General features: G+C 42.8%; 1 protein-coding gene and 1 long non-coding RNA gene across 4 annotated transcripts in view; one reads left to right on the top strand and one right to left on the bottom strand.

Moving 5' to 3' along the window:
* Positions 1 to 6,168, top strand: part of CCDC32 (coiled-coil domain containing 32) — an 8,862-nt gene extending 2,694 nt beyond the window's left edge. For all 3 annotated transcript variants that reach the window (XM_019644844.1, XM_019644845.1, XM_019644846.1), the window contains exons 3-4: positions 1,887 to 2,043; positions 5,161 to 6,168. In XM_019644844.1, the coding sequence (XP_019500389.1) occupies positions 1,887 to 2,043; positions 5,161 to 5,299 (296 nt within the window). In that variant the 3' untranslated portion in view covers positions 5,300 to 6,168. The remainder of the gene's footprint in view (positions 1 to 1,886; positions 2,044 to 5,160) is intronic.
* Positions 2,031 to 10,726, bottom strand: LOC109383965 (uncharacterized). The gene is made up of 3 exons (XR_002124324.1): positions 10,614 to 10,726; positions 6,609 to 6,765; positions 2,031 to 2,106 (listed from the first exon to the last, which is right to left on the bottom strand). It is a non-coding gene; the product is annotated as an uncharacterized LOC109383965 (long non-coding RNA).
* Positions 10,727 to 11,182: the final 456 nt, after the last annotated feature.

The raw sequence follows: 11,182 nt of genomic DNA, 5'->3' as shown, positions 1-11,182 counted from the left end.
TATAAAATCTATGAGACCCATCTATTTAATATGTGTCACAAAACCAAACCTGGGAATAATTATTTGAGGAAGGAAAGGCAGTTCAGGAAAAAGCAGCTTTTGAGGAAAGACAGAAGAGTCAGAATAGAATTCACATGACTGCTAAGAAATATCTTGGAAAAACAAAAGGAATTTTGTTAATGATGTAGTGGAGGAAAAAGACATGAGAAAAACATAGGTAGAATGATGCAAAATGAGAAAGATGAGGCTATATAATGTGAGATTTGTCGGGAAGCCACCAAAGATAGGATAGTAATATTTGCAGCCATGACTGAGGAGGTTGATGAGTCTGTTTTGTGGTAATCAGAACATCTGTTTAATGATAATAAGGAGAAGAAGCAACACTCTGAGAAAGCTGAAGAATCAGATCCTTTGGCTTGTTGTTGCTCAGAGCCCAGGGGCTATAAGAAACTTTTGTGGATTTGGTGATGATTTTGATTGGTTCAGAAAGTTAAAACTCCCCTGATCTTTTCTATAATCAGTTAAGAAGATGATTCAAGTTTTCTTCTCTGAGGAAAATAAGAGACATTTCTGGTGCCTATGGCAGAGTCTGAGAGACAATGGCAGGCAGGTTTGGAGTATGCAATGACACCTGTTTCTGCCTGCCCAACTTAGATCACACCTAATCAGGGGCTCAGCACACTCAGAGAGAGGAAGACCTTTTCCAGCCCCAAGAGTTCCTTACACCTTGACAGCCACGCCAGACAATATAAAGATTGTTTTTATTGCCAAATAAACCTATATCAAAGAGAATTCACTAAGATCAACAATTAGAAACTCAGCCAGTTCAACATGAGATATACATAATCCTTTTCATATCCTCAAGGAGAAAAAAATTCCTCAAATACTTAACATTTATCAACTGCAAGTGTTTTACATGGGTGAGCTCTTGGTGGTAACTTGAAGCAACAAAAGTTATTTATTGTTTTGATCAGTGGATGCTAGCTGAAGTGGCCTGTTTAGAAATGAAAACAGAATGGCAAATCATAAAGTTTCTATTGTTTGGGGGCTTGATGCCCACCTCTGCCCTCCCCAAAAAACTGTCATTTACCCATTTATTATATTTGAAGGCAAGACTAAATTAAAGCAGAAGGTAAATGGTGATACCGTTTCTTGTATTCTTCAAAAGAGGATATCTGTTCAACAGATATACTTGAAATGCAAATAAGAATAATTAAACATCTATTATCAGGAAGCCATATGGAACACTCTCACAGGGATTACAAGATGTTTGTTTGATTAGGCTCCAATATCCAGGCCACAAGTTGAGCAACTTTAAGAAATGTTGGGAGATTCCTTCTCTTTAATCAAGAATTTAATTATACATAGAGATCTTAAAGGTCTCTTATTATTGAGTTCTCACCAAGTCAGTTTTAGTGTCTAATGAATCATTGGATCTCTCATCATTTTATCTAATTCTTTCTCATGAGGTTTGGAAACTGCTTTTTGTCACTGTAACAAAAAGAAAAACCATTGACTCCTCAGAGAGACTATTTTGAAGGAGTTGAAAAGAGACGATAGGATACACATGTCAAGCCAGGGAAAGCAAGCATTCCTTAGAGAGATACCTGCTGGGCTTCTGTGATTTCAAAGAAAACATGCTATTGATTTATGAAAAGTATGGCTTTTCCCTTTTCTGGGGTTAAACATTTATTTGATACAATGTAGAATGAAGACACTGTGAAGGAAAAAGAAAAATGTACGTTTCCCTTTATCTATCCTCCTTAAAAATGAGCTCTTTTTTAGGGGGTGTGGATGTACGCATCAGTGAAAGAATTTTTAAATTGGCATTTTGCATTTTAGATTTAGTTTCATTTCATACTCACTTTCTTTGTTAAACTCTTTAGAGAAGAAACTGAGAAGAATCAAAGGTTTAAGTCAGGAAGTGACCTCTAAGGACATGCTTCGAACCCTGGCCCAAGCCAAGAAGGAATGCTGGGATCGATTCCTCCAGGAGAAGTTAGCATCGGAGTTCTTTGTGGACGGACTTGATTCTGATGAGAGGTAAATTGACTCCCAATCCAGTTCCAGGTGACAGTGTGTTTTGCTGCGGGCATTTCTGTTTTTCTAAAGAATTCAGGGAGAGTGAGTTGAGATATTAGTTGATAGCAATATCAACTTTTCTGAGCTAAGATCATCCTTTGTAAATTTGCTCTATTTGCTCTAAGTTCAGCAGCAGATTTTTGAGAATGGGTATTTTTGCCAAAAGGTAAATACTCCAGCTGCATCCTGATCACAGATTGGATATCATTGAGGATAAACCATTGTCTTAATTTTTAAGTATATAATGCGCTTGAGAAAGTAGTAATCAGTCAACAGTTGGAGCTATGTTTTCTTATCTCTGAATCTCCCTTGTCTTATAGAGTTTCTGTCATATTGTAGCCATTCAACTTTGTGTAGACTAAATAAATGAATTCATTAAGCATCTGCTGCATGAAGGCACTGTGCTTGGTCAGTCATGGGGCTGGGGATATGCGGTGGAGGGGAGATATAAGGAAGTTTTAGACCCTTTTCTTGGTCCTCAGAACTACTTGGAGAGAGATGACAAATACATGTGTATATAACAATACAAGGCAGCATAAGAGAAGAGCCAGATGAGTAGAAGTAACAGAACATGCTTTGGGAGTCGGGAGACCACTGAGCTCCCTATGGGCTCTGGTGTCTGTGCCAGGGAAGGAGGCAGGACTTGAACAGTACCTGCAGGTGGGTCAGATGCAGAAAGGAGAGAGGCCACCAAAAGCAGGGTAATGCGTGACACTGGGAAGGTGGCCCTGCCACTTACTGGTTGTATGTCCTTGGGTAAGTAACCTTTGTGTGCCTCAGTTTCTTCAATAAAGCGGGAGTAGTAGCTCTTACCTCATAAGGTTGTTGTGAGGGTAGTGAGTTACTATGTGTAAAGTGCTTAGAACAGTGCCTGGTACCTGGTAAGTATGATTTAAGTGTTAGTTATTATTAATATTTTTCCTAACAGAAGTTTAAAGTTCAGTAAGAAATTATTCGAAATAAAGATCACTGAAAGAAGTAAAACCCTGAATTTTACCAAAAGGTCTTAGGAGAATAGGACTTAACCTAGGTTTGCAACCTATCATTAACATTGATTTTGAGAGTCCTGTGGTATCAGATGAAGATACTGCTGCTGAAATCATGGACAGTGTGCAAATAAAACTTTATAGTTACAGTTTTACTTTGTAACTTGCATTTTTACATTTTCTACTTATAGTATCTTGAATACCGAATCAGCATTCCCCAAGATCCTTTAGAAATCAGTGTGGCATTTAAGGTCAGACCAGTTACCCTCTCAGGGTTCAGAAAATAATATAATTTTTGCTTTTCTGTATCTTAAACTGCTCCAAACACAGAAAGACTTGAAGATACAGATTCCTGACCCACTAATAATTTGGTATTATTATATTCTCTCTCCTTGAATAGCTCCCTCCTTTCCACTTCTGAGAAGGACAAAATTTTTTCCTGCCTAATTCTCAACTGGAATTCATTTTCTCTGAAATCAGATCAGCACCAAGGCTCAAGTTAATGCTTCTGTGTATTTATCAATACCTAAAATACTGTGATTTTCCCTTCTCTATAGAAATAATTGAAACAATTCTATGAAAAGTGTGGTAGGTGATTAAATGCCCCTGTTGCACCTGAATCCCCTGAGCTGTGTGTGGGTCAGTGTTTCCCCAGAGCCTACATCTGTGGGAATGCTTCTTTCTATCATTGTTCAAAACAAGAACCAGGAAACAGTAGATATGCATCTGTTCTCAAACTTCAAAGTTTATGTTTTTGGGGGTTTTTTAAAGATTTTATTGGGGAATTGGGGGAGGGGAACAGCGTTGGGGAATCAGGGAAGGGGAACAGACAAGTTGCTGTCCTTTTGTTCTTCAGTCTAGTTGCAGAGGACATGGCTTCACTGGCCCATGTCAGTATTATCGTTGTGCTCTTCCCGGGTGAGGCAGTCACTCGCCGTCCATTGGACGGCTGCTCACAGCAGCTCACGAAAGCTTATGCCTGCTGCCTGCCAGCCCCACTGCAGCCTATACCGTCACTGGCGACTCACAGTTGCCTAGCTCCAGGTCGAGCTGTTGTTCACCATCTGAGCTGTAGAGGGCGCAGCATCACTGGCCCTCGTATGTGGGATCCGAAGCGGAGCCCTGCTGCTCAGAGCTGGCATCCCAAGCCAACTCCTAACCAACGCGCCACTCGGCCAGCCCAAAGTTTATGTTTTAACAGGCCATTCTGTAGTGGGATTGTGTGGTCCTTCACATATGTGAAGGCCAGGTAGGTGACCCACCCCATGGTCTGCTTTTGGCAAGCGAGTAATGGGCTGGGAAACCAGCTGTACACAACTGGATTCCCCCCTACGCTGGCAGGTGTCTAAAATCTGCTGGGTGTGGCTTTATGTCTTGGCTTAAGAGCATAGAATACAATTTATATTATTTCTAGTATTTTATATTTTACCATGAATGTCTAACAGATTTAGAGTGAGGATCCTGGGTAGGTGAGGAAGGTAGGAGGGGAACCCTCTCCCTCCCCACAGATCCAGACAAAAAAAGGGGCCCTTTGGCAGAGTGGCCATTCATTTGTGGGGACACTGCCGCTCAGATGTTTCTATCTTGGGGACTTGCTATGGGATGAACTAAACAAAAAGCCCACAAACAAGCAAACAAATCATGCTCAGTGCAGCTAAACATAATTGAGTTTCAGACTGCCTCAGGTATAAGAGATTTCAAGATGCTCAGGTTTCTGCTTCGCTAATAATTTGGTATTTATTTGAATGTTTCCTCCCCTTGACAATTTCTCTCCTCTTCAGTTTTGAGGGAAAAAAGGATGGAGGCATATACTCTTCAGCTATTCTCATCATGCTTTCCAAGGTTCTGCATTTGAAGGGAGCCTAGTGCTTGTAGCCAGAGTGCCCACCAGGGGGTAAATTATGCCTGGGAGCTGCCAGGATGCACAGCTGTCAGAGGAGGATCGTCTTTCTCCCCATGTTAGCAGTGCAAAACAATTGTAGGAAGAAATTGGTGGTGGGTGGGAGGGCAGCATTTGAGTAACTGAGATAATCATTAAGTAATTAATCATCACGGTCTGATGCAGCTACCCTTTTCTCTTGCTCTTTTCTAGCACCTTGGAACATTTCAAGAGGTGGCTCCAGCCAGATAAAGTAGCCATCAGTACAGAAGAGGTCCAGTATCTGATTCCTCCAGAGTCACAGGTTGAGAAGCCAGTGGCTGGGGACGAGCCAGCGGCAGCGGAACAATAAATTATACACGCACACACACACACACACACACACACACACACACGCACGCACGCATGCTGAACACACTGAGCAGCTGTCTCCGGTCCACAGGGAACAGTGGAGAGCTCAGCGACAGCAGCAGCAGCAAGGAGAAATCTAAGAAGGGAAAAGCCCAACCTTCCACTCCCCAAAGCAAACAGCTGCGGGGCCCCTGAGGACTTGCTTGGGGCTGGCATGTGTGACTGTCTTGGATGAAGTGACGTTGACTCAAACTCCCGCTTTCCTGTATGTCCCACAGCTTGCCTCAGTTCTGGTGCTGCAGATGAGAAGTCTGCTAAGAATCTAGTGAAGGACTAGTGTAAATGTGTTTGGAGACTGATGCCCTTATGTATAATGTACACATAAGTTAAGTGAGCCATATTTTTCCTTGCCTCTTCTGGATATTCCTGCCTGTTTCCCGAGCATTCCCTTGGTAAATTGTGGGCCAAGGTGAGTGAAGTCTGCCTTCTTGAACCCAAGCTCCATTGGGGGCTCCTCTAACAAGTCCATAATAAATAGAGGGACTTTAAGAAAAGAGCCTGGGCTTTTCCTTCGCCTGATTTGTTCCTCGTGGGGGAAATGGACACAAGAAGTGTGAAAAGCTGGGTGTTTCTGTGTGTATATATTTTTTATTTCGTGCCGAGTTTCTCCCCTAACTTATTCCTGCACTTAAAAAGGGCTAAGTTCCAAATTAGACTTGCAAATATGGTGTTGGGATTTGACAGGACTGCTAAATAGTTCCCTGCTTGCTCCCTGTAGCAGCTTTCCTGGCTGAGCCTGTGCTTCCCTCCTTGTTTTTGGTGTTCTTGTTTAGTTTGTGTTGTACGCATAAAACTTTTCTCATCGGAACAGCTGTGTGTGTGGTGCTATTGACCTGATTCCTCCCAGAGAGATGCTCCCAGGCAGTGGGGAGGTAAAAACAAATGCCAACGCAGGGGAGCTGGTAACTTTTGCCAGCCTCCTGTTTCTAACACGTGCCCTTTGACAAGCCAAACCTCCGTGCTCTGAGGGTACAATTCTGAGGCCGTGGCTCCATGGAACTTCTTTCTGAGTAATGGGTTCCAAGTCCCTAATGATGTGCAGGGTGGCCATAAAAATCTTCAGAGAACATTTGCTCATTTCTAAATCAAGTGTTTTCTTTGTCCGAAAAGATGGGAACCAACCAGGTGATTCCATATCCTTGCCTAAATTATATGAATATTTTTGTTGTAATTTCCAGATATATTTTCCCTGTGTTTTCATTGACTAATGGTGTTAGCTTTATTCCTACTGCTTTTTATTAGTAGGATACCTTTCACATAGAGAGTGGGCCTCTGTGTTTCCCAGACACTTTGAGGAAGCCAGACATGGACAATCATCTGGCTCTGGACCAAACTTGCAAGCTGCCATCTCTGCCTGGGGTTCAGGTGTCAGACCTCACTCCTTCAGGGCCATCTGATGGCTTTCAGCTGGATGGATAGGTTTAAAAAAAAAAAAAAAAAGAAAGACTAATTTTTTTTGCTCCCAGCCTGGTAAACAAAAATAATTCTTCCTCCATAACAACAATTAAAGAAAAAAAGCAATAAGATCCCAAAACACTCTCCCAAAGAGCAACTGATCATAACATAGTTTGGAGATGTTTCTATATCAGAAAATAGTGTTTCTGTAATTCAGATAAGATTCTAGCTTTACCTTTTTTCTACCTCCTATTTTCAACCTAAGAAACAGAAATTCTAATATGAGAAGATGGGGAGGTGATTTAGAGGAACCAAAAAGGAGCTGTAGGACTGAAAGGCTTTTAGCCCCATGTGAAAACCTGGGTGAGGAGAGAGATGAAGGGAAGGCCTCAAATCTCTGGCTACCTTCTTGCTTAACTCTTTGATAGAGACAAGTTTCCACAAAAGGGAGTCTAATAAACCATTGTAACTATGGTTTCTTTTTTTAAAAAGATTTTTATTGGGGAATTGGGGGAAGGGGAACAGACAAGTTGCTGTCCTTTTGTTCTTCAGTCTAGTTGTGGAGGACGTTGCTTCACCGGCCCAAGTTGGCACCATCATTGTGCTTTTTCCGGGTGAGGCAGATCAGTCTCTGGCTTCTGGACGGCCGCTTACCATGGCTTGAGGGCCGCTCACGCTGGCTGCTGGCTACACATGGTAGCCCATGGCAACCCAGTGCAGCAGGGGCTGCAGCCTATATTGTCCCCAGCGACTCACAGCAGCCCAGCTCCAGGTTGAGCTGTTGTTCAGCATCTTAGCTGTAGAAGGCAGTGTCACTGGCCCTCACATGTGGGATCCGAACCGGGGCCCTCTGGCATCCCAAGCCAGCTCTTAACCAACGTGCCACTAGGTCGGCCCACTATGGTTTCTTAATTGGTTTGAGGTGACATCTTAAGTGATGGCTCTAAAAAAAGGTGAAACTCTACCAAAAACAAATTTGATCTTAGTTCCCGAAGCTAACTTATTAAAATAGATTTATCTTAGGCTATTTAAGTGGCACTAAACTTGAAACCAAGAGTCTTGGGTGCTATCTTTGTCCTGTGGCTTACTGTGTGATCATAAATAAGTCAAATGATCTCTTTGTGTTCCAGTTCCCTTTCAGAAACTGGACCAACCATAGGAAAAATCGTATTGGCCAAAAATACTGACCTGTTTCCTTTGACCCTGGAAAGTCCCAAGAAACTCTAGTTAGGACTTCCTCAAATCAGTAAAATTTGTAAGTTTCTTATCACCCCTAACTTCCTTCCTCATGTCCTTAGTGAAACAGACGGAAAGTTAGAGAAAACGGAGCAATATTTAGTGCTAAACTTTAGGGCTACAGAAGGGCAATGACCAACAAGGGCAAAGCAGTAATGACTTGGTATGCCCAGAGAAGGCTGGGTTGGAGCCAGGGAGATAAGCCAAACGACTGCCACTGTTCTCTGACGGCACATGTGCTCATCACCCAGGGCTTGGCAAGATCAGTGCTGGAATGGCATAGGCTTGTGTCCAGAACCTGCTCCAGAAATAGGCTCTGGATATAGGCACAGCAAGTAAACAAACTCCCCCCCAGCTGTTGCTGAGGTGTGTGTCCCTTCCAGGCAGGCCTGCTCACGAGGACTATTGCTAGAAGAGGTAAGACGCCCCAGAGCCACTCCCTGGCCCTGCCTTGGAGTGAGTCCCCAAGGCTGAAAACAGCTCCAGTCAGATGAAACAGTCAACATTTTCCTGAAAATTCCAAACTATTCCAACCAGCTTTTGCCCCACTTTAGTTATAAGATTCAAGACAGGACACTGCCATAGCAATCTTAGGTTTGTGGGAGGGGTGTTTACTTGAACTCAGAAGTGGTTATTTAAGGCACAGATTCATTCATCTAACCAGTATTTGTTGAGCCCTTGCCAGGCTTCAGGTGCTGTGCATGGTAGTAAATAAAACAAAACCACATCTTCCCACATGGAATGATCGAGGGGGAGATATGGCCTTGCTAATTAGTGCAGTAATCACTAGTGCTGTAGAGCCTAAGTGTAAGCACAGGGAGTTTTGAGAGCATGTGGGAAGGAGATATGAGAGCTCTAGGCCAGTTGGAGTGAGAGATAGGAGAGAGGCCATAATAGGGAAGCTGAGTCCAGAAAAATGAATAGCAGAATAGAGGGATAGGGCATGGAAGCAGAGAAAAGTCCCAGAAGAGGAAAACAGCCATGTACGAAGGTCTAAAGGCAAAAGAAAGTTTGGAGACTGGAAAGTATTTCAGTGTAGCTGGAGCATAAAGGACAAAGGAGGAAGCATCAAAAGGCGAGGTTGAAAATTAATAAACAAGGCTGGGTGTGAAGGGCTGTATAAGCCATGTTAAGGAGTTTGGAAATCGTTGTGGGGACAATAGAGAGCTAATGGGCCATTTTAAGAGGGGCAGTGACAAGATCATATTCGCATCTGGAAAGATGGTTATGGCTGCTATGGGCGTGACATAGTTAAATTGATTAGAAGTGCACAAATTTATACTTGGCAATGATATGTGTACATGAAATAATTCAATTAGAGGGCTCATGGTTATCCTTTGATTTTATTTTTTTAGCTTGATTTCTTTGCAGTTAATTTTTTTCACTATTGCAGAACAAATAGAATCATGTATGGTAAATTGTATTTCCTAAAGATTGCCATATCAATATATCATATTTCACACTTTCATTTTACACTGTGATGTGTTCACTCCATTGAGATGTTGGGTCAATATTCCTTCCCCTTCAACCTACTAATAAAGTGCAGCACAAACAATGTGACTTCTGAGCCTAGGTCACAAAAACATTCCATCTAGGTGTGCACGCTCTCTCTCTTTCTCTCAACATGCTCTTTCGTAGTTCTGAACCAACAAACAGGTAAGAAGTCTGGCAACCCTGAAGCCACCATACTAAAGAGGCCACACAGAGACAAAGGTGCTCCCAGCAGTTTAGTCCCAGCTGTTTGAGTCTTCCCTCCCAGGCATCAGATATATAAGTGATTCAAACGATTTCAGGCCCTAGTCTTAAAGCTGCCCCAGCTGTCTCTGCAAAGCCCTGTAGATTCATGAACAAAACAAATGTCATGGTTTAAGCCACTAAGTCTTGGGTTGGTTTGATAGTCAGCAATAGATAACTGGTATATCATGACCTAGGTTTCAGATTTTATGTAGCTAATTTCAAGTACCGTATTTCCCCCATGTATAAGACACACCCTTTTCTGAAAAATTTGGGGTCTGAAAACTGGGTGCATCTTATACAGTGGTTGTATGAGCACAAAAACAAGCATGAAAAGAGCGGGAAATGCAAGTAAAAAAACCCCTACAACCACTGTATAAGACGCACCCAGTTTTCAGACCCCAAATTTTTCAGAAAAGGGTGCGTCTTATACATGGGGGAATACGGTATTGTATTCCTTCAAGTTTCTGATGACAGAATTTTTATACTTTACTGGATGCAGTATAGAGAGGAGCAAAATTGGATGCAGGGGACCAGTTGTGAGGTGGTTGCATTTGTCTGAGAAAGAGATGATAGTGACTTGAGGACTTCTAGTTCTACTTAGGATGTGAAATGTTGCAAGATAATGTCACTCCCATCCTGATAATGAGAACTAGCCAGATAATCTACAAAATCATAGCTTTTCCTGAGCCCTAAGAAAGCTGAGGTCACAAGGCAACAAAATAAAACCTGTTCAAGGAGAGGGAGGGACACAAACTGCTTCAACTTTAACAGAGCATGCAGCAAAGAGGTGGCTGTCACACAAGCGGGTATGGAGAAACTAACAAACATTTTAATAAAATTTGAAAGGCTACACATGGGCTAGCATGCACTGGTGCATTTGTACTCACAGGCAAGCTTTTTTCCCCACAGGCCTCCCCCGAGGTTCATGAGAAAAAGTGGGAGCAGAGCAGGAACTGGCAAAGAGCTTTCCTCCTTGGTGTGCGAGCATGCAGGAGTTGGTTAAGGCAGCTGCTGGGGGAATGAAAAAAGCCTCAGCTGCTTCTATAAGAAAAGCCTTAAACCACTGGGGGAGGAGCAAACTCTTGCTTCAGCGGAATAAAAGCAAAACTCCTCTGCTTTTGGGGTAAGGGGTAAAAAGTTTCTTGCCCTTCTTGAACACAGGCAAAAATCCATTGCTTCTAGGGGAAGAGTAGAAACAAATGCCCTCTACTCTTAGGGAGAAGCAGGAAACTGTCTTGGGTTGAAGATTCAAGGAGGGGTCTACTCTGCTGGAGAATAGGGCACCCAAAACCAACCACAGAGATAAGGCCAAGTTTAGCTGTCATAGGGAATAGGGGCAGACATACTGAGAAAGCCCCTCTCCTGAGGCTCAGGAGCATAGGACTGGCCTAAGACTGAAGCTGAACCAGAATGACAGACATACGCCCTTCCTCCCACCCCCATGCCCTGCCTCTCC

Source organism: Hipposideros armiger, unplaced genomic scaffold, assembly GCF_001890085.2.
Source record: "Hipposideros armiger isolate ML-2016 unplaced genomic scaffold, ASM189008v1 scaffold_92, whole genome shotgun sequence".
Classification (NCBI taxonomy): Eukaryota; Metazoa; Chordata; class Mammalia; order Chiroptera; family Hipposideridae; genus Hipposideros; species Hipposideros armiger.
Note: the sequence above shows the minus strand (reverse complement) of the source record. Positions and strands in the feature narration are given on the sequence as shown.